The sequence below is a fragment of the Cucurbita pepo genome, chromosome LG09, assembly GCF_002806865.2.
Source record: "Cucurbita pepo subsp. pepo cultivar mu-cu-16 chromosome LG09, ASM280686v2, whole genome shotgun sequence".
Taxonomy (NCBI): Eukaryota; Viridiplantae; Streptophyta; class Magnoliopsida; order Cucurbitales; family Cucurbitaceae; genus Cucurbita; species Cucurbita pepo.
This window is the reverse complement of record NC_036646.1, coordinates 5,481,960-5,506,468: the sequence shown is the minus strand read 5'-3', so window position 1 is coordinate 5,506,468 and position 24,509 is coordinate 5,481,960. Positions and strand designations below refer to the sequence as shown.

Below are 24,509 nucleotides of genomic sequence, written 5' to 3'. Positions count from 1 at the left end.
AAACCTCTCCCTATCTCTCCCTAGCAGACGCGTTTTATAACCTTGAGAGGAAGCCCGAAAGTAAAAGTCTAAAAATGACAAAATTTCTTAGCGGTGGGTTGAGCCGTTAGAAATAGTATAAGAGTCAGACATTGAATGGTGTGTCAGCAAGGCCGCTAAGTTCCCAATGGAAGTGGATTGTGAAATCCCATATTGGTTATTTTGTTGGTGGGGTGGACTCTAAACGGTGCGGAAACCTCTCCCTAGCAGACGCGTTTTATAACCTTGAGAGGAAGCTCGAAAGTAAAAGTCTAAAAATGACAAAATTTCTTAGCGGTGGGTTGAGCCGTTAGAAATAGTATAAGAGTCAGACATTGAATGGTGTGTCAGCAAGGCCGCTAAGTTCCCAATGGAAGTGGATTGTGAAATCCCATATTGGTTATTTTGTTGGTGGGGTGGACTCTAAACGGTGCGGAAACCTCTCCCTAGCAGACGCGTTTTATAACCTTGAGAGGAAGCTCGAAAGAAAAAGTCCAAAAATGACAAAATTTCTTAGCGGTGGGTTGAGCCGTTAGAAATAGTATAAGAGTCAGACATTGAATGGTGTGTTAGCAAGGACGTTAGGTTCCCAATGGAAGCGGATTGTGAAATCCCACATTGGTTGTTTTGTTGGTGGGGTGGACTGTGAGATCCCACAATAGTTCGGTGTCCCTCAATAGAAGCGGATTATGAGATCCCACATTGGTTGTTTCATTGGTGGGGGCAGATTGTGATATCCCACATTGGTTGAACAGAGGAAACCCAAAGAGAACAATATCGGCTAACGGTAGGCTTGGACCGTTACATCATTATTTTGGATCTACAATGCATTAGAATGTTCCTGAGTTCTAAAGAGGACGGGCATATTGTGATATTCCACATTGGTTGGACAGAGAAAGCCCAAAGAGAACAATATCGATAGGCTTAGACCGTTACATCATTATTTTGGATCTACGATGCATTAGAATGTTCTTGAGTTCTAAAGAGTACTATATTTACTAACAGCGAGCGTTACATCATTATTTTGAATCTAGGATGCATTAGAATGTCCTTGAATTCTAAAGAGGACAATATCACGAGCTTTACATCATTATTTTAGATCTATGTAGTATTAGAATGTAGGAGACAAACTAGATTGAGTTAATTACCTTTGGTTTCATCAACTTAGGTCAATTGTGGTTGGAAAAGACAGGACAGCCAAAGAGAAGAGGTCAATAAGGCAGAGAAAATAGCGGATCCTTCAATTCTTTCTCCACAATTATTTTTCTCCATCTCCATTGCACAAAATTATTTGAGACCCAATTTCCTTAGCCATTTTAACAATCATTCTCTTCTCCAATTTTATTCCTTCTTTTTCCAATCCCTTTCCTAAAACCCATTACTATTACCAATTAAATCTCTCTACAATCAATCAAACCAAAAGCAAAATGGATGCAACTCATAGAATGGTTTGCCAAGAGGACTTGTTCAACCCGTTGTCCTCGATGGGCGTTCAAGTCTCCTTCATTCTCGTCCTTTCTCACTTCTTCCATCTCGTCCTCAAGGCCTTCGGCCAACCAGGCCCGATCGCTCAAATTCTGGTATTATTGTTATTAAGAAACAACTACATTGTAACATGTTTTTTTTTAATAGAAGTTTACGTTGCAGGCAGGCATGGTGTTAGGTCCGACCGGAATCTCCAACATCAGAGCAATCCGAGACGTTTTTTTCCAAGCTTCAGCTGCCGACTACTACGAAATCTTCGGATTTCTAAGTCGAATTGTCTTCATGTTCCTTATCGGTTTAGAGACCGATTTCCCTTACATCGTCCGCAACCTTCGCGTTGCAGGCATCGTCGCATGCGGAGGCGCCGCCGTCGGCAGCATCTTCGGTATTGCCGTCTCCTTCTTCCTCTACCAACAATTCGAAGAAAAAGGCAGCAAATTCGGCTTCTTCTTTATTATCATGTTGATTTTAGCCTACACCGCGTCACCAATTGTCATTCGCCTCGCCGCCGAGTTGAAGTTCGCGACATCCGACGTTGGGAAACTAGCCATCTCGTCGGCCCTCATCAACGAAATGGCATGTTTGGCCCTTTTCAATGCAATCGTAGCCTTGAGATCATTCCGAGGGTTTGGGAGAGGAATATTTTGCACTCTCTTCATTACAGGCGTCGTGGTTCTAAACAAATACTTAGCGAGTTGGTTCAACAAACGTAACCGTAACCAAAAGTACCTTAAAAACATGGAGGTTTTTTTCTTGTTGTCCCTTGTCATTGCGGCTTCAGTGATCATTGAGCTAGAGACCTTTAACAGCATTGTGTGTAGCTTTGTTTTGGGTGTCATGTTCCCAAAAGAGGGCAAAACGGCGAGGACTTTATTGCACAAATTGACTTATTCTGTGCATAATTTTGTTTTGCCAATCTATTTTGGGTACGTGGGGTTCCAATTTGATGGGAATAATCTTTGGAAATTGAGCAATGTCATCATTGTGGCCATTATGGTTTTGTTGAGTATTGGGAGCAAAATGAGTGGCACTTTGGCGGCTTGCAATTACTTGAATATCCCATTGAATGAAGGGGTTTTTCTAGGGTTTGTTCTTAACTTGAAGGGCCATGCTGATCTCTTGCTCATTGGTGGTGCCTCTAAATCACTCATGGTAAGTAACATATGTATTCACTTTTTTTGTTTGACGTTTTTTTGTTTGTAGTATGTTCGTCGATTAATTTGACACGAACAAGTGATTGAAGAAAGTGGAACAGCTAAACAAAATAAAGTGGTACGTGTCGTTGTTTTGTTTGAATGTTCACTGTCTTTTGTCGTTCGTTGTATCGTATTAGATTAGTCGATGATTATGCATGATCATTATTATTATTTAGTTTGTTTGAAGCTTAGAGTATGTGTAAATGTAACTCGTTAAACTAACGATGGTCATGGTAGAGTTGTGTACTTTTGGTTGCAGTCATGGAGTAATCCTCGAGCGTACAACCTCCTCCTAATAAGCATCGTAATCAACACAATAATCTCGGGCCCTATTGTGGCGTTGCTAATGCGGCGTGAGTACAAGTTGTTCTCGCACACCCACACGTTGTTGGAGCACACGGACCCGAACCATGAGCTTCGAGCATTAGCATGTGCCTATGGGCCTCGACACCTCTCAGGGTTGTTTCCACTTCTTTCCGCCTTAAGCGGAGGCCATACCTCCCACCTCTCTCCCTTTCTCCTTCACCTGATTGAGCTCCTCCACAAGCGTCGCACCAACCTCTCGTACCATGAGCTCGAACAAGACGAATTGAGCGACGATGAGGGGTACGGTGGGAATGACGTGCTTGAAATCCATTGTGCCATTGATGCATTCATATCGGACACAAAAATATTTATGCCACTCTCGAAAGCTGTGTCGAGTTTTCCGACATTGTACGAGGATGTTTGTAATGCTGCGGAGGATCTTAGGGTGTCGATTGTTATTCTTCCATTTCATAAGCACCAACGGATTGATGGGAAAATGGAGAGCGGGAAGGAGGGCATCAGAACCACCAATCAAAAGATTTTGCGCCACGCGCCTTGCTCGGTTGGGATCCTCGTGGATCGGATTCAAACGGGATTCTTGGCGTTCTCGCATTTATTGATCTCGGATCACGTGCAACACGTGGCCACATTGTTTTTTGGTGGGTCGGATGATAGGGAAGCTTTGGCATGGAGTAGGAGGATGATTAGTCATTCAAGGATTAATTTGACCGTTGTAAGATTTGTTCCACTAGTGACCATTAACGACGTGGAGGCATCAGCCGAGTCATCATCATCAAGTGATGAAGGGGTCTTGATGGCTTTGCCCAGTCTAAGGTCCAGTTCAAGTGAGACTGACAATGCCTTCCTAGCTGATTTCTACGACAGGTTCGACTTCTTAAACGTAAACTTCATAATTTAACTTGAACTAAACTAACTCGATGACAGGCATGTGTCGACCGGACAAGCTGGATACGTTGAGAAGCAAGTGAAGAATGGGATGGAGACGGTAAAAGAGCTTAGAGACATAGGAGACATGTACTCTCTATTCATAGTTGGGAAAGGAGGAAGAGGTCACTCGACGTTGACGACGGGAATGAGTGATTGGGAGGAATGCCCTGAGCTCGGCACCGTCGGTGACCTCTTGGCTTCTTCCGACTTCAATATCAATGGTTCGGTTTTGGTTGTTCAACAACATAGACACCAAAAGAAGGACCTCATTGATGACTAGCATCTCTACTTCTTTGCTTTCCTTCAAATTTTGAAAGACAATTAATGGAGTTTTTTATTTTTTACCTAAAATAATAGTTGAAAATAAATAATAGATTGTATAAAATTGTAAGCTTATTTAATTGAGGAACTTATCGCAATTTTGTATTTGCTTTTGTTGAATATGACCAATTAAGCAACAATTTTATTTATGTTAAAATTGTATTTATTAAGGAACTTATCTCAATTTTATTTGTGTTGGGACCTTGTGTTCTAGCGGTTCTGAAATGTTGCTTCTCGGGAGTGGTTTTTTTGCACGCATGCGAAAAAAATATTTTTTGGCATTGTGGTGGGGAATGGCCCAATTCGTTAGTTGGGAACCGAATTTGCGACACCGGTGCATTTTCGCTTGCGTTCTAGGGCGGTTCCAAAATGCTCGTTCTTTTGCATGCATGCAAAAAAAATATTTCTTAGCATTGTGGTGGGGAATGCCCCAATTCGATGGTTGGGAACCGAATTTGCTACACTAGCGTGTTTTCGCTTGCGTTCTAGGCGATTCCGAAATGCTGCTCCTCGGGAGCGGTTTTTTCGCACGAATGCGAAAAAAATATTCTTGGCATTGTGGTGGGGAATGCCTCAATTTGATGGTTGGACACCGATTTCGCAACAATGGCGCGTTTTCGCTTGCGTTCTAGGGCGATTTTGAAAAGATGCTCCATGGGAGTGTTTTTTTTGCACGCATGCAAAAAAAAATATTTCTCGGCATTGTGGCGGGGAATGCCCCAATTCGATGGTTGGGTATCGATTTTGCGACTCGAGCGCGTTTTCGCTTTCGTTCTAGGGCAGTTTCGAAAAGCTGCTCTACGGNTTTTTTTTTTTTTTTTTTTTTTTTTTTTTTTTTTTTTTTTTTTTTGCATGCATGCATGCAAAAAAAATATTTCTCGGCATTTTGGTGGGGAGTGCCCCAATTCGATGGTTGGGTATCGAATTCGCGACACCGGCGTAGTGTCGCTTGCGTTCTAGGACGGTTTCAAAAAGCTGCTCTACAGGAGCGTTTTTTTTTTTTTGCATGCATGCAAAAAAAAAAATATTTCTCGATATTGTGGTGGGGAATGCCCCAATTCGATGGTTAGGTCTCGATTTCATGACTCCGGCGCGTTTTCACTTTCATTCTAGGGCTGTTTGAAAAAGCTTCTCCATTGGAGCGTTTTTTTTTTTTTGTACACATGCGAAAAATATATTTATTGGCATTATGGCGGGGAAGGCAGATAAATAAGGTGAGAAGGATTTTAGCCTAGTTTAGCCTAGTGAGAAGAAAACATGACAATATATCATATACTCTGGATCGTTGGTTCATAATGTGAGATCCATATAGAGGCTCGTGGTGGCTTTTGGACCGTTCCTATGGAAGTTATTTGCATGAACTCTTAAAAAAAGATATATTGCAATTTTACCCTATTATTTAGATAAACTACCGTACTTAAAATAATGGGTCACAATTAGAAAAGATTTATTAAGATTGGTAAGGATGTTCTTGACCAAACTAATAGTTACTAAAACAACTATAGGAATAAGAGTTATTCTAGAATAATATTTTATTGAGATTTGAGAATACTTAACCTTGTTTTAAATCACTAAATAACATACCATAAGAAAACATTTATTCGATTTTAAATTTTNATAAGCGCTTTCGAGGATTTTTATTATCCTTTAATCTTAGGATCAACAAGTTAAAGCCAAAATTAGATTTGCTTATGCTAAGCAACTAGAAGGTTCAACCACACCAGAGGTAGTTCCTTCGGCATTTTTACATGAAGCTTTAGCGATGTGATTCTCGTAAGTTAGATTTATGTCTTTCAAGCTTAATCCAATGCAATAATTTGTTGGACTACAATCAAAATTGATTGCTATTTCAGTGTCTGAAGTTCTCTTGATGTCTTCGTATGTTACTTAGCTAACTTTAACTCCGGAAGCCTATTAGAATAAAGAAGAACAATCAAAATATGTTATGAAAAATGATAAACAACTGTAAATTTTTTTCTACCATGTGAACTTATTTTACTAAGTTACTCCCAACCTAAATTTTTTCATTGCATGAAACACTAACCTCGATAGGTTTGAAATTAAAATCTTATAAAACTATATTATAAAACTAAATATAAGTTAGGGATTCAATAATAAGATAAAAATATATACAATAATAATATAGAAATCACAGCTCAAAATCTATTTTTCTAGATGGTAGATATAAGTTAGAGCAACTATCTCCAATAATATGAGTTATTGTAGATAAATTAAAAAAATAAAATCATATGGGAGGGTACTCGCGTCCCCAATTTATTACTCATAAAAGTGATTTAATCTAGCAGAAAATAATACTAGTAATTTAGCACCCATCTTAATTAAACAAAAAAAAAAAAAAAAAAAAAAAAACTAAACAATTAAAGATAAAATAAATCAATAACTTATAAAATTGAAAATTTAAGGTTAAATATAATTGAAAAGAAATTAACATATATGAGATTAAGGAGGAAATATACCTGACCAGGACAGTCTTTAAGATGTGGACAATAATTTTGATCGATTATAATTGGATTTTTCATATTATTCATAATAATGTGTTGAAAATAAACTTTTGTAGCGGATTCATTGCTTGGTCGTCCCCAAGACTTAATCCTTACTCCATTCTGAGTCCCCGTGAAAATAGATGATTTCACTGTGACGCTATGCACTCCATCCTCCTCAGCCTCCATCCCCAAGCTCCCAATGCTACAAATACATTCAATAAAATACTAAATTTTTCATGAGGTTTAATTTTCTCACTCCAACGTAATATATTTTATAACTATTTTAATCTAAAATAATTTTAAAATAATTTAAATCATTTTTCTCAATTCAAAATAACTTTAGAATATATTTTTAATCATTCTAATTTCATTTAATGCTTAGTTTTATCTTTTAAAATTTAATGTGATAAATTTATTTAAACCCTCTAAAAGAACATTTCTAAACACGTTCATCATAATCCATCTCTAGTTACCTGATTCTATGTCCAGGTCCACATGTAATACTTGTTAGATTGAATGGCACGATAACTTATATGGGTCACGACCTCATGTATTTATTGATGTGTATAATGAAGATTACATTCCAAATCTATGATTTGATAACAAACCATGAAATCATAGATTTGGTAACAAACCCTTCAAATCATAGACTTGGTAACAAGTAGTAAATCCTAGATTATCTTAGTATATACAGATATGATCTATTTTAGGTTTAACACCCCCCTCAATCTGGACGATGTACTACTAAGTTCAGATTGCGCCTAAAATAGCTAAAAGAAGGAGCTGGCAGTGGCTTTGTCATGATATCGGCGAGCTGATCCTTGGAAGATATGAGTCGAACATCAAGCTGACGAGTCGATACTCGTTCACGAACGAAGTGATAATCACCCTCAACATGCTTCGTCCGTCGATGAAAGATTGGATTGGCGGATAGGTAGGTGGCACCAATGTTGTCACACCATAGGCTAGGCGCTCGCACTTGCGAGATCCCGAGCTCACGCAAGAGGACTTGGATCCAAATTAATTCGGCAGTGGCATCAGCAACCGCCTTATATTCGGCTTCCGTACTAGAACGAGAAACTGTCGATTGTTTCCTCGAACTCCAAGAGATAAGATTGCCACCAAAGAAGATCACATAGCCTCCAGTGCTTCGACGATCATCAGGATTCCCAGCCCAATCAGCATCTGAAAAGGCACTCAACAAATCAGTGCTGGACTTTGTAAGACACAAACCCATATCAATAGTGTCATGTAGATAACGGAGAATTCGTTTGACTGCCGCCTAATGTATAGAAGTCGGAGAGGACATGAACTGACACACTCTGTTGACACAGAAGGATATATCAGGACGTGTCAGAGACAAATATTGGAGAGCACCAACGACACTTCGATAGCGAGTAGTATCCTCAGGTGAGAGCTTTTCACCACCATTCAATAACAACTTCTCATTGGGAAGCATAGGTGTGGGCACACCTTTGGATGTGAGCATATTGGTTCTAGCTAATAAATCTCGAATGTATTTATGTTGTGTCAGAATAAGTCCATTGGAAGTATGGCGGACCTCAATCCCAAGAAAATAACTCAAAATACCAAGATCCTTGGCGGCAAAATCATCCTGAAGCTGTGTAAGAAGTTTCTCAGTAGCCGTAGAAGATGAGCTGATGATAATAATGTCATCAACGTAGATGAGGATATACATCTGAATGCCCGTTTTGTTAAATATGAAAAGAGAGACATCAGCCTTTGAATGTGTAAAATCCAGCTGTAATAGTTTGGAGCTAAGGCGAGAAAACCAAGCACGCGGAGCTTGTTTAAGGCCATAAAGCGACTTATCCAGCTTGCAGAGATAACTAGGGTGTTTTGAATCAACAAATCCAGGGGGCTGCTTCATATAAACATCTTCATTAAGAAAGCCTTGAAGAAAAGCATTTTGAATATCAATCTGCCGAATAGCTCAACCACGAGAAATAGCAAGAGATAATAAGAGCCGAATGGTAGTGGGCTTAACAACTGGACTAAAGGTATCATCATAATCAACGCCATACTTATGTTTAAAACCTTTTAGCAACCAGGCGTGCTTTGTTGCGATCAATAGAGCCATTTGGATTTGCTTGAGTTTGAAAACTCATTTGCAATCAATAACGTTAAGACCAGCACAAGGAGGAACTAAGTGCCATGTCTTATTTTTTTTAAGTGCCTTAAATTCATCATTCATTGCCTGACGCCAGAGGGGATGCTCCATAGCAGTAATATGTGAAGTAGGTTCAGAGGTAGAAGACCGAGCTACAAGATATGTTACTGTTCCATCTGTACGCATCTTGGGTTTCTTGATATTGTGCTTCAATCGAGTACCATACAGATGAGTAGTAGGTGCAGGATCCACATTTGAGGGGACGGCCGTATCAGCCGTTGCGAGGGGAGCAACCGATGCTACAGCAGTTGGTTGACCAGCGGCCGAGGATTTGACCGGGCATTGCGCAATATCATCTGCTGGCGGAGGAGCCGAGGCCTCAATCATTGGCGGAACAACCAACGCCGATTCGCATGGCAGCGACGCGGAGGATTGTTGCAGCAATTTCGAAGCTGATGTAGACACCAAATTTTCTGCATCCAAAGAGTTTGTAGGCCCAGGCATATGCATGTGATCATTCTCCAAATTAGTACTGCTATTACCCAAATGCAAGGTGCACAAATTAGGGGCATTATGCGTCGACTGCATGATTGGGGAAGAATTAGGTGGGGCTCTCTTGAATGGAAAAATATTTTCATCAAATATGACATCTCTAGACATATAGACACGACCAGAATCGGTGTCAAGACACTTATACCCTTTATGTGAAGAACTGTAGCCTAGAAAGACACATTCCTTTGATCGAAAAGAGAGCTTTTGTTTGTTATAAGGACGAAGATGAGGCCAACAAGCACACCCAAAATTTTTTAATAAGGAGTAATTTGGTGGGGTATGAAAAAGAAGCTCTAAGGGGCATTTTTTATCGATGACACGAGTAGGAAGACGATTGATGAGATATGTGGCTGTAAGAAACGCGTCGTCCCAAAATTTAATAGGTACATGAGCATGAGCTAGAAGGGCTAGGCCAGTTTCAACAATATGACGGTGCTTGCGTTCAGCAGACCCATTTTGTTGATGTGTGTGAGGGCACGAAACACGATGACCAATTCCAAGGGAACGAAAAAATGTGTTATGAATTTTCTGATATTCCCCACCCCAATCAGATTGGACCCACTTGATTTTAGTATCTAGGAGGCGCTCAACATGAGCTTGGAATTGCAAAAATATACGAGAAGCTTCTGTACGATCATGCATCAAATAGATCCACGAAAATTTACTGAAATCATCAATGAAACTAATATAATATTTAAAACCCCCAACAGATGGAGGTGCAGGGCCCCAAACATCTGAAAAAATAAGTTCCAAAGGTGACGAAGACCTGCGGGAAGAACTAGTATATGGTAATTGATGATTCTTTGCTAACTGACTCGCATTACAAGCTGACAAAGATGACTCACTAGCACACGAAATATTATTTAGACGCAAAATGGATTTTACTACTTGAGATGAAGGATGTCCAAGACGTGCATGCCATTGGGCATGAGTAGTAGATCTACTCACCAAGGCGTGCTTGAGATTATCGACATCGGATGGCTTAATAGGATAAAGACCAGATTCACACCTCCCATTTAGGAGACTTTTTCCCGACTGTCGATCCTTTATAGAAAAATGCCAAGGATGGAATTCAAAAAATACGTCATTATCATGAGAAAATTTATGAACGGAAAGAAAATGTTTGGAAATTTTAGGCACATGCAAAATAGTACGCAACGCAAGAGGATGAGTAGCAGTATTAATTAGAGAATGACCAGTATGCAAAACACGCAAACCTGCTCCATTGCCGACTGGAAGTTGTTCACCTCCATGATAACGTTCACGCACAGCGAGACGATCCAGGTCACTGGTGATATGGTCCGTAGCGCCTGTGTCGCTATACCAATTTGGGTCAATCTTGTAAGAGGAAGTAGCCGCCAGTGCCGTAGGAGGAGCAGAAGAAGATTCATCTTGATAGGACTCATCCATTCTATGCCAGCAGCAGATAGCAGATAGCAGTATGCCCCACTTTGCCGCAGATCTGGCAGGAAGGACGAGCAGAAGGGCCACGACGATCACCAGCAGGACGAGAGGGTGCATAACCTTGAGAACGACCACGACCACGATCCCTACGCCCACGATTCTTCTACTGACCACCACGACTAGCATAATTGACAGAAGATCCAAGATTTAACTTAAGTTCAGCACGACCAGTATAATTGGCCGAAGATCTCGGATTTAACTGAAGTTCAGCCTAATGTTGTAGTTGGCGAGCTTCATACGTCATTAGATGTGCAAACACATCATCAAGCGTGAGGGCTTCACTCTTGGTAGTCATTGAGGTGATGAAGGGATCATAGTCAGGGCCAAGACCAGCGAGAAGATACGCGATCACATCATCATCCTGCAAGGCAGAGCCGGCAGCGGCCAACTCGGTGGCTAGCCCTTTGATCTTGCAAAAATAATTTGCAGCAGATTGATCTCGTTTCTTGGACGTGGCGAGCTCAACACGAATCTGAGTAGTGCGAGCACGAGTTGACGATGAAAACATCCGCTGCAGGGTATCCCACGCCTCCTTGGACGTAGTAGCGGCAACCACATCATGAAGAATCTCCTCAGACATGGAGGAGAGAAGGCCGCTAAGGACTTGTTGATCCTGATCATACCACTGATTATAGGCCGGATTAGAGACCAGCTCAGCACCAGCAGCAGTTGAGGAAGGGATAAAAAAAAAATCAAACAATTAAAGATAAAATAAATCAATAACTTGTAAAATTGAAAATTTAAGGTTAAATATAATTGGAAAGAAATCAACATATATGAGATTAACGAGAAAATATACCTGACCAGGACAGTCTTTAAGATGTGGACAATAATTTTGATCAATTATGATTGGATTTTTCACATTATCCATAATAATGTGTTGAAAGTAAACTTTTGTAGCGGATCCATTGCTTGGTCGTCCCCAAGACTTAATCCTTACTCCATTCTGAGTCCCCGTGAAAATAGATGATTTCACTGTGACGTTATGCACTCCATCTTCCTCAGTCTCCATCCCCAAGCTCCCAATGCTACAAATACATTCAATAATATACTAAATTTTGCAAGAGGTTTAATTTTCTCACTCCAACCTAATATATTTTATAACTATTTTAATCCAAAATAATTTAAATCATTTTTCTCAGATCCAAAATAACTTTAGAATATATTTTTAATCATTCTAATTTCATTTAACGCTTAGTTTTATCTTTTAAAATTTAATGTGACAAATTTATTTAAACCCTCTAAAAGAACATTTCTAAACATGTTCATCATAATCTATCTCTAACTACCTGATTCCATGTCCAGGTCCACATGTAATACTTTCCATCCACAAGTTGGAGGTCCCTGGACCGATTGAGATGCAGTCGTCACCGTTGCTAATGCTCGAGTTGAGGATGGTCACATTTGATGATTGTTGCACATGGATGCCATCAGTGTTTGGACTATCGCCTGCAGCAGAGACATTCACTCTTGTCATATTCACGTTTTGACACCGATACACCACAATGTTGAACATTTGGCTGTTAATTGAAGATAATCCAGTGATGTTCACGTTTTGTGCATCATTTATTTGAAGACTCTATCGATTCAAAACAGCAAGAATTAGTAAAAATTTAAATTAATATTGTAATTAATCAATTTATTTTCTTTCAACTTTCGTGAAAAGAAAAATTTTCAAATTTTATGTTTATATCTAGCAAACTCAAATTTTGCATACCGTGGCTCCAATGGGGCAACTCTTCCCTAAGTGTTTACAATTCCATAAGGCAGTTCCTTGCCCATCAATAATACCGCCAGTAATGGAAAGCTCATCTATGCAACTAAACTCAATCCAAGATTTAGATTTAGCTAAAACTTGAATGTCCGAGGATGCCACAAGAGTTCCATCAATGAGAACCGTAATAATATTGTTCTTACAAGGCCCATTAAAGCTCACATTTCGAACATAAAATATACCCTTGGGAACGTAAATAGTGGCCGGTTGAGAAGAGTCACAGGCCTTAGCCCATGCCGTTTGAAGCACAAACGAGACATCGGTCTTTTCATCGGGCATTGCTCCGAGACTAACAATATCGAATATTAATCCAGCCACCGAGGCATGGTTAAAAACCAGAAGTAGAAAGGAAGGAAAAATATGCAAGGTTCCAAGAAGAACCAAAGAAAACTTAATGCTACCAGTCTTGGTGATAGAAAAATGGAAGAGTTGTGGATTGATATTTATAAGTTAAAGCTTCTCCTTCTAACTTTAATTTTAACTTACTTGTCTCAAGTTCTATTTAACTATTATTGTTTTTATACCGTTTAACCTCTTTTAATTAGGTATATCCCTAGGTAAATCTCTACCTCGTGCCAACATTTTTAAATCTAAGTCTATCTTATAAGATAAGACACTCATTGTCATTTACCATTCGGTTTCTCATTTTTACTATTATTAAATTTTAAAAAAAAGTTGCGAGAATTAACCAAAAAACCGTAATTGTTCCGACCTATTATTTTCTAAAAAAATGTTTAATTTTAATTGTTTGGGTCAACTAAAGAACTATACAATGTAACAATATTTATTTCATTGACGTTTTTATTGGGCTTCTCAACGTCCTACGATAAATATAAAAATTTCCTAATACTTTTAGGTGTTTATATTTTTAGATACCGATTCTATATCGATTCTCTATTATAATAAAAATAATAAAACATTCGATAAGATAGTATCGAGAAAACACTATCACATATTTTTCATAGTATTTTTTATTTGTAGTGAGTGATGTAATAGAAAGTCCGAGACTTTTTACTTGCAATGATGTCACACAAATAAAGAGAAGCAAAATTGTTTTGCATATTTGTAAGTATTCAATAAATTTACAAATGCATCACACATAAATAATTTGCGAATGTTACACATTTTGAAGTCTTAAAGTCTATCATCGATAGACTACATCAATAATGTGCTGTTTTTATATCTGTCAACAATATTTTATTTTTATCATTAATAGACTTTTTTTATCGTCTCTCACAGATCCGAGTTCTCTTCGCTACTCTTGAGGTAGAGAAGGGTACGAAATTGACAACTTTCATCATCTTTATATCTTTATACTAGAGAATGTGTAAGTGTTTTTCTTCGTTCTCTATCATAAAGTTGCATAGCTCTAGAGTTGACCATTATGCTCTTGGGCGATCTATGGTTCACCTAGTCCTAAGGTACATAAGACTTCATTCTTNATCGAGAAAACACTATCACATATTTTTCATAGTATTTTTTATTCTTAGTGAGTGATGTAATAGAAAGTCGGAGACTTTTTATTTGAAAAGATGTCATNAGGCATGAAGATCCACCATTTGTGGGTATTTAGATTCTCGATAGACCACTTTGTATATGAAGTAGGATGTCCATTGACTTTAGTTGTTCTAGTTGTGAAGTCCNAAGTATTCAATAAATTTACAAATGCATCACACATAAATAATTTACGAATGTTACACTTTTCGAAGTCTTAAAGTCTATCATTGATAGACTATATCAATGATGTGTTGTTTTTATATTTGTCANGTCATGGATTTCTCCCTCTCTTTTTGAAGGATTCATAGTCCCCTTACTCCTTCAAGTCTCCCAATTTATGCTCTAAAGTCTTATAATTAATTATTTAATTGTAACAACTCTAAATTTTCTACTTAATTTAAGGTCGCTACTGTATACATACCATAAACATTGAATGCGGAAGACTTCATTTAAATTCCATAAAACATAACCTTTAACTTAAAACACAGCCATGGACTTACGTGTTTCGAAAACATCTTTAAAACAACACAACAAAAGACTAAATAAAATGAATAAGAGTTTAAGTTTAAAAAAACATCCTATTCTAGCCTAAGACTAAGAAAATAAATACCACTACCCTATGCATGCGCCATGGTCTCGAGTTGCGATGCCGTCGTCAACCGTATAGGAGTGCCTTGCCTTAACATAAAAAAGTAAAGTAGCACGAGGCTTGAGTATTTCTAGAATACTCAGTAAGTGACCCCATATCGGGGTTATGCAACAATCACATGCAATGAAATGATGGAACCTATCTTTCATTTCGTTTCGTTTTCCCTACGGTTTAATCCTAACAGGTAATTGTGGACGTGTACCATATACTCTACACACAGCCCATACGTGCGAGTATGGGCTCACAAGCTAGTTCGCACACCGCTGGGCCACTGTCCCTAGCAGGTGGGCATGCTATGGGAGCCCTTATACCGGGACCCGTTAAAACTAGAACCGTCACGGCAGCGCTATGCAAAGCATAACGATCGTTGTCCTGCCATTGGATGTACGCGTCCGTACTCTCGTGATGGGATAGGGGTATCCCCCCAAATGCATGAGATCCCACTAGTCCTACAGTTATCATTAATGAACATAACCCCCTATCACGTTTTCATGCTTACATGTCATTCTCATTCTCATTTCTTTACATATCATATATATTCCTAACGGGGTTATGTTTCATGCAATTTACCGTATTTCATGTCATACAATTCATGCAGTTACATTCAAATATTCATACAAACAAGCCATAATCGTTCAAGGGCCACACATCGTTACATGCATTACACATCACATCAGACTAAAAGCATACATTCACGTTCACATAACTACGTACTTAAGCACAATAATCTAGCATACAATGCATCATATCATAAACAAGTCATAACGTAAACACTTCATAGTCATATCGTTCTCTAACTTACCATAGCCTTAATATTCTTATACCTATCACAGACATATCATTACGTGACGTACCTTAGTCATATCGTCACAAGAACGTACCCTAATGCTATCGTTCTATCAATCTATCACAAACCTAACCCTTTCTACCAATAACCTAACCGTATTCTTTCACCATTCTCTCCTATCCATAGCACTTCGGTGTGTAACCTAACTCTAACGTTTCATGAACGTATCTTACTCCTATCGTTACATTTCGTTTTGTGCATCCTTCTCGTATCCTATCTCAAACATCTCCTAGAGCACATCGTACGATAATTATTATCATACAATCCACATATTATATAACATAACATAACATATAGGAAGCATATCGATCCACAGACAATTCACACATATCAACATATATGACACGTGCAGAACCACAGGGCACGTGTCAACATCAAATATAACCATGCCGATAGTAAGGTCACTTACCTGGTTAGCTTAAGTCGTTGTCACGAATATATCCTTAATGAAAGTTCGATCCGTCCTTTGAAATCCAAAACAACCTACGTGAGCTCATGACATCAGTTTCAAGTTTGAACTCTATAAAATTATTACTCTCATTTACATGGTTAAAATTCTGATATTTACTTTTAGACAAAATTTGAGGGAGTTGGATGCCCTCTGATATTTCCTATTTTATTTTTAAATTGTGTTCAACAAATCTTTCATCAATCTCCCTCTTCTTCTTTAATTATTTTTAAGGAGATATTATTCAATTTTGTTAATCTATTCCTACTTCCAAATCTTCATTTTTTATTTTTATTATTATTTTTCTTTTCAATTAACAGTGTTCTGGATTTTTATCTCTATTTCATTTTTTCTTATTTCCTTTGTCTTCCTTCTGATTTAGTTAACAATTATATTCTTAGCTTTTAATTTAATATATTCATTTGATTATATTCTTTTCCTATAATTCATATAAAATTACAACCTAAATCATTGCAACAATTTAGTAGATCTAAAATATAATTGGTTGTGATTTCCTAAACTCATACAGAATTCTTTTCCTTTAATATCTAATTCAAAACTAAATAATGGTAACCAAATTAATATTATTTGATAAGATAAGAGGAAGATTTAACATACTATTACTGACCTCTTCAAATGACATATCTCCTCCGGCCGTAACTAAATCTGCTTAGACCTTTTGTTTTTTTCTATTTGTTTTTTTGTAGGAGGAAGAAATTCTGGTAAGTAAATCTCGAGTTATTTTTACATAAAAGAATTACTGATTTGTTGCCAGATTTATTTGTAGGGAAGGAGTGGTGAGAGATTGAAGGAAGGAGGAGGGATCCGTTACCAAATGTTTCTCTTCTTTTAATTTTTATTTATTTATTTATTTTATTATTATTATTATTATTATTATTTTTATTATTATTATTACTATTTTATTTTATTTTTCCGGTTGTTACATTAATAATTCTTTTGGAAAGTCCAAGGTGCCACGACATTAATTTTGAGACTTTGAAACTCGGATCGAAAGTAAAAAGACGAAAGCGAAAACAAATAAAAATAAAAGTAAAATAAAATAAAATAAGAAAATGCATAAAATTAAAATGTAATTAAGTTAAACAATACCACATTAAAATACCATTACAATACTTTAGATTTATTACAAAGGGAAGATGGATTTGGATACCACTAAAAAATGAAATATAGAAGATTGAAAAACAGAAAGAAAGACTGAAGTTCCACAATGACCCCATCTCTGACTGCATAGCTCTCGAGCGCTCTTCCCCCTTGACCAGCAACCTGTGAACACCTGAAAAAGAAAGGAAAATGGGGTGAATTTTTAAATATACCTAGTAAGTATCCTGCTTGTAGGAACAACTTAGGTAGAGTAACTAATCTTCGATCTCTACCAATTGATTAGCCCGGGACTTGCCCAGTTGTTTTCCAGCAGACATGTTTATGTACTACGATTCAAGGAGTCAACTTGGCTCTAATACCACTTATCACAATCACACTTCTGTGGAGCGGGATAGAGATTTTAAGACGCTTATTCTAACCCGATGAACAAGTCAGCAGTATGAAAATCGTAAGTCGTAGACAATTCGGACAATTGATCGAGCCTTGGTCATGTTTAAAAGGAAGTGTTTTAGAAAATGTACGTGAGGAAATGCATTAATGATATGAATCCAACAACTGATCACTTCCATGTACCCGAATGACCAATTACAAGAAGCAAGGTTATGAAGATTCGAGAGGCCTATACATTGCATCTTCGAAAGCTAGCTAGTGTACAAGTTGAAACAAAGATTTTTGAGCCCAAAAATCTTTATAGCATTAGCATATCAAATCAAGAAGATAATGGAGTGGCTGACATTGGAAAGTAATTAAAAGACTTGTCTTTGGTAGTTGAACTACCAATTAAGACAATTTATGAATTACCTTATTTTCTTCAATTTGTATTTAATAGCATTTATTAGTAACCGGTGGCTAAACTTTATTTTGTTAGGGTTATCTTTTGGGCCTATTTAAAGGCATGTAATATTCATGTTTGGATGAATTGTTGAATACAGAAAAAACCTTTGTGTTTTCTTGAGACCCTTTTGGTGTTATTCTTTTTCAAACCTTGCTTTAGGTTTGATGTTTAAACCAGTTCATTGAATTAGTTTTGATCAAGCTAATTCTGGAGTGAATTGTCTTGGTATCTAAGAGTGATCATCATAGATTCCAAGTTCGATCTAAGAGTCATTCATCTTCTAACCAGCTCTTAGTTGGAATCAATCCGTTAAGTTAGCTTTCTCTGTGAGTGTTTTGCAAGGATTCTAGAAGGACCCCTAGCTTTGCAAATTCCAGCATTGTAGGCACTTATCAATTAATTAATTAATTTATTATTATTATTTTTTAAGAAAGTAATGTTATAGGCTAAAAGAAAATAAGCAACAACCACAACTTTGCTAACATATAACCCGAGTAGGAAGAATTGACGACTAGTTTCATCACCCTATAGTATATTATGGAGCATTTTAGCCCTAGCGGGTGTAAACATGATTTTGTTGACCCCGTACTAACAGAACTAGAATTGTCACAGCCCAAAATTTAAATCTTGAAATCAAGGGCTGGACTAGGAGACTATGCAATGGAATCGTGTAAAAGCAAATAGAGAAGACGAGATTACAAAAACTTTAGCAATTATGTAAAAGGTTTGAAATCCGAAACAAGGTGTTCAAGTATGAAAAGTATGTAAACAGTTTACAAAACAATGCATGACAAATCTAAACAAAATTATGCACAGACTCCTAGATGCCTCGGGATACTCCTCTATGGCATTAAGATTTAGCATGCATTCCCGCCTCGATCCATGACATCACTCACCTGAAAAAAGAGAGTAGATAGGAATGCGTATAAAAATACTCGGTAAGCAGCCTACTTGTAGGCTCTTTTCGCATTCTTATCTTGGTAGGTAACCACGGTCTTTCTCGGGTTTCTAAGGAGAGTGATCTAAGCTGCAACTCTCTTTTTCTGTATCTTAGGAGGCTTGCCCATCTTAAGTAGTGAAATGATCAGTGTCCTGAGGTGAGGCGCGATCTCATAAGTAAATATGAGGGGATTGTATGGCTGGATCTGAAAACGTGACTCTCTCTAAGCATCATCCATGGAGGTTAGCTGACGACCCTCACACGGGACCATACATCCACTAAACGGGGTGCGACCCCTGTGTGCCGGCCAGCTTCTAAGTCATCCTATGTGGCTCCACGTCCCTCGCTGAGGGACGAGTTTCTACGGCCCAGGAGTCCTGTTCACACTTCCCTATCCGGATCTGCCAAGCTCAACAATCACCGTACTGGAGCTCTGTTTCGACGATACGGTATCGAAGAAGAGAGGGAAGTGGAGGTTCTGATGACACTATCTACACTGCTCAACTCTAGCGGGCTGGCTACCTACAGTTACCGTGTGACCTATTATTCTTTCTAGGTTGGAACTTGGTGGCTTAGACTTGAATTCATGTATCTCTAGGATTCTCGTGCCTTGTCTCACAAACCTATCGGTTTTGAATTCTGGGCTCTGGATCCGCTGGTAATCATTTCGTGGGTCTATTTGCACGGTATTCTAGAGGTCCCCCAATCTAGGGTCTCATCTAGCCTACTTAGTCACAAGCACCCTAATCTAAGCTCATAATTTCTTCCTATTCATCAAGAAAGATAACATAAGCAATCATCATGCATAAGAGTTAACACGCAGCAGTTCATGCAATATTAACAAACATGCTCAATAGAAAGATAACGTCCATCTTTACCCGGAGCGCAGATTTCAAAAGTTTCCCATCCTCCTCATGCATACATACTTTATAAGAATCTCAATCAAACAGATTTAATAAACATTTCATATCTAGCTTTCCATAATCATCTCATAATCGCAGTTTTTATACTAATATGCTAGGTCGGGCTAGCTAAATTAATGGGTGGTAGCATGCATGCTTGTTCCTAGCGATTCCTACAAGTACTGCTCGTGGGAATCCAAATGGCTACTTACATGGTTGACGCGTGTCTTCCCGAGTTCGAGTTTTCTTGACGGACTGGATTCCAACAATTCTGGAATTTTCTTGACAGGTCCTAATTTACATAATAATAGGGTCAGCATCGAAATCGGGTCGGAAAACAAGCAAATAGAGACCAAACGAAAAGAAAAACAGTGGCTCACGCGCCCCCATGCGGGTCACACGCGCCCAGGAGGGTTTCTACGCACAAATCCAACGCGCGCGTGCCCACGCGTGGCTTCCCAAGCAGACGCGAGTCAGAGGCGCCAGGTCGAGCGGTTTGCATGCGGCGCGGGTCGGGCCGGCCGGATCTACATGCCTGACGCGTGTCCGCTGCAGGGTGAGGACGCGCCTCACCAGCCGGTGATCGACACGTGTCGATCACCGATTCTGCCGCGCTCCTCCGCACGCCAACCGACGCGTGGCGGCGCCTCCACCCTCTCTCCTACATTTTTCCATTTTTCAGGCCTCTTTCACGTTTCGATCTATTTTCTTCCGATTTTTTTATCTTCTAATATGTAATCTGATTCAACAAATTTTCTTTATGGACTTTATAGATCTCATATTCTACTCTTTTGAAACAATTTTCTTATATTTTTCTGATAATCACAGATCTTAATATTTGAGTTCGAATTCAGAGAAAAACACGAGTTCTTACCAAAAATCACGTTTTCTTGAAACTCCGATTCGAACACCAATCTTGGCCGTCTTCACTCCAGAACTTAACCAGGTAACGATGTTGAGGGTAAGAGTCCAAGGATCAACACAAAACGTCGGTTATCACATGAAAATCTTAATGACTTCTCGATCTAGACACTCTTGGACTAACCTGAAGTTCTTAGACGTTTGACGAAATAGTAAGGTGCGATTCGTGGGAGCACCTTGCCTCGGACTGTTGATGGTTTAGATCGGGGACTCGGATCTCCGGCGTCAGTTCTGATCCGTTCTCCTCCTTCTTCCTAAAAAACTCTCATCTTCTTTCCCTCTTCTTTCTTCTCTTTCTCTCCTCTCTTCTTTCTCTTTTCCAAATTATGAGTCAACCAAATCAGACCCCTCAAGTAATAAGGACAAAATGACTAGTTTGCCCATATTGTGACTTATTTTTTTTTTCTTTTTAAAAACTCGAGCGCTACAATCCTCCCCACCTTAGGAACTTTCGTCCTTGAAAGTTGATCCTTCCCCGAAGAGCTTGGTGTAAGATCTCCTCATGTCATCCTCACATTCCCAGGTGGCCTCGTTGCCTCGATTATTTTCCCATAAAACCTTGACTATGGGAATCTCCCTTCTTCGTAGTCTCCTCACATCACGTGCCATTATCCCTATGGGTTTCTTCTCATATGATAGGTCCTTCCGGATGGGAAGCGTCTCGTGAACAATGATGTAAGTGGGATATGAGGTGTACTTTCTCAATATCGATACATGGAATACGTTGTGCATAGCAGCGAGTATGGGTGGCAATGCTAGTCTGTAGGCCACGAGCCCTATCCTTTCTAGGACTTCAAAGGGTCCCACGAATCTCGGGCTCAGCTTGCCCTTCTTCCCAAATCTCAGCACTTCTCTCATGGGGGCTACTTTCAAGAAGACGTGATCACCCACTGCAAACTTGAGGTCTTTCCTACGAGAATCTGCATAACTTTTCTGCCGACTTTGTGCAGAGAGTATCCTTTGTTTGATTTTCTGTACCGCTGCGTTGGTAGTCTGTACCAACTCCGGCCCCAACAGCTATTTCTTGCCTACCTCCTCCCAGAATATAGGGGTTCAGATAAGCGCCTACAATGCTGGAATTTGCAAAGCTAGAGGTCCTTCTAGAATCCTTGCAAAACGTTCACAGAGAAAGCTAACTTAACGGATTGATTCCAACCAAGAGCTGGTTAGAAGATGAATGACTCTTAGATCGAACTTGGAATCTATGATGGTCACTCTTAGATATCAAGACAATTCACTCTAGAATTAGCTTGATCAAAACTAATTCAATGAATCGGTTTAAACATCAAACCTAAAGCAAGGTTTGAAAAAGAATAACACCAAAAGAGTATCAAGAAAACACAAAGGTTTTTTTCTGTATTCAACAATTTCTCCCAAACATGAATATTAAATGCCTTTTAAATAGGCCGAAAAGATAACACTAACATAATAAAGTTCAACCACCAACCACAAATCACTATTAAATGCTATTAAATACAAATTGAAGAATATAAGGCAATTCATACAAACTATTAATAAATGCTATTAAATATAAAATGAAGCAAATAAGGCATTAATAATTTCCTTAATTGGTAATTCAACTACCAAAGGCAAGTCTTCTAATTACTTTCCAATATCAGCCACTCCATTATCTTCTTGATTTGATATGCTAATGCTATAAAGATTTTTGGGCTCAAAAGTCTTTGTTTCAACCGGTACACTAGCTAGCTTTTGAAGATGCAATGTATAGGCCTCTTGAATCTTCTTAACCTTGCTTCTTGTAATCGGTCCTTCGGGTACATGCACGTGATCAGTTGTTGGATTCATATCATCCCCCCTTTCTTTAAAAGGATTTGTCCTCAAATCAAATTCTTCGTTCTTTCCGGACAAGAACTGAATATTGTTTTTTTTTTCCCACTTTTTTTTTTCCACCTTTACCTTAGTTTCTTCTCTCCACTGTTGTTCTTCAGATTCTTTTCTTTTCTTCTCTAATTTCAATTGGTCACAATGTACTTCATATGGAGACAATGGAAGTAAAGTAAATTTCTTCCCACACAAAGTAAAAGTATACTTGTTCATCAAACCATCAAATGTTACCTTTCTATCATATTGCCAAGGTCGGCCGAATAAGATGTCCCCCGCATGCATTGGTACGACATCACAAAGAACTTCATCTTTATATCTTCCAAGAGTAAAAGAAATAAGAGCTTGGGAATTCACCTTAATTTCTTCTTTGTTTGTTAACCAATGAAGTTTGTATGGTTTTGGATGGGGATGGACAGAAAGTTGAAGTCTTTTTACAAGGAAGCTGCTTACCACATTTGTGCAACTTCCACTATCAATCACCAAGCTGCATGGGTTTCCTTTGACCAAACATCTTGTGTGGAACAAGTTTTCCCTTTGATCTTCAAATTTCTCTTCCTTGATTTGAACATTGAGTACCCTTCTTGTGATCAAAGATATGGAATTACCTTCTTCAACATACTCATCATCATATGCTGCGATTTCTTCCACAAGCTGTGAGTCATGATCCTCACATTCATCATCTGAATCAAGTATACCATTCCTTATCACCATAACTTTTTTATTAACACACTCTTTGCTCATGTGTCCAAACCCTTTGCACTTCCAACATTGAATAGAACTAGACTTCTCCTTTACCGTCTTTGAAGCTTCATTCTTTTTACCAATGGAACTCTCAGCCTCCACTCTTTTAGCAGCCACAAACTTTTCTTTTGGTGACATTGATTCATTTCTATTCACAAAACTATCCTTGTTCCAAGTTTTAGAATTTGAAAAGGTGTTAGTTCGTGATGTGTACCTTTTTGAATGCTCTTTTTCTTCCTTCAATTGGTCTTCAATTTTGAGAGCATAATGATACATGTCTTCCAGATATGGTGGTGGATTTCTGTCAACAAGATGAGCAATTTCTCGATTCAAACCTCCAAGGAATCTAGACATGGTATCTTCTTCTTCTTCTCTAACATTTGCTCTTTCCATCATAGTTTCCATCTCTTGATAATATTCCGCCACACTTTTTGTTCCTTGCCTCAAACCTTGCAATTTAGTTTTCAAATTTCTTTCATAATGTTTTGAAACATACCTTTTTCTCATGGCTTCTTTAAGTTCTTCCCATGTCTCTATTGGATCCTCCTCTTTTCTTCTTCTCTCGGATTTGAGATGTTGGTACCAATCACCAGCATGATTGGTAAATTCGGCAATAGCAAGTCTCATCTTCTTATTTTCACTATAGGTGTTGCAATCAAACACATGCTCTATCTTTCTTTCCCACTGCAAGTATGCCTCAGAATCTGCCGTTCCACAAAAGGGCGGGATTTTGAGTTTAACTCCCCCATCTCTATCTTCATGTACTCTTTCCATCCTTCTAGGTTGCATAATAGTTGCATGGTTATTTCTTCCTCTCCATCTACCATCAACTTGTCTTTCTTGTACTACTATACCTTCATCTTCTTGTAATGTTCGTTCTTGTCTTTGTTGTTGCGCCCTTCTTTCTTGTCTATCTTCCATCATCATTTCCATCATACCTTGAATTGCTTGAAGAATGGTTGTATTAAGATCTGGTACTGGTGGTACTGCTTCTCCATTATGTGACATTTTGTTATCAAGGGACCTCTCCACACTTCTCACAAAAATTTCACTTAGGGACACT

At 38.5% G+C, this 24,509-nt stretch overlaps 1 protein-coding gene, 1 non-coding gene and 1 pseudogene across 2 annotated transcripts; 1 reads left to right on the top strand and 2 right to left on the bottom strand.

Annotated features, from left to right (window-relative positions):
• The first annotated feature begins 1,445 nt into the window (after window positions 1-1,445).
• LOC111802101 (cation/H(+) antiporter 1-like) lies at window positions 1,446-4,233 on the top strand. Its single transcript, XM_023686345.1, has 4 exons — window positions 1,446-1,598; window positions 1,666-2,655; window positions 2,959-3,890; window positions 3,951-4,233. Exons 1-4 carry the CDS (start codon window positions 1,446-1,448, stop codon window positions 4,231-4,233), a joined length of 2,358 nt encoding a protein of 785 aa, XP_023542113.1.
• A 1,730-nt stretch (window positions 4,234-5,963) lies between these two features.
• Window positions 5,964-24,073, bottom strand: LOC111802100 (annotated as a pseudogene).
• LOC111802783 lies at window positions 11,156-11,295 on the bottom strand. The gene has a single exon (XR_002816317.1). It is a non-coding gene; the product is annotated as a small nucleolar RNA Z247 (small nucleolar RNA).
• Window positions 24,074-24,509: the final 436 nt, after the last annotated feature.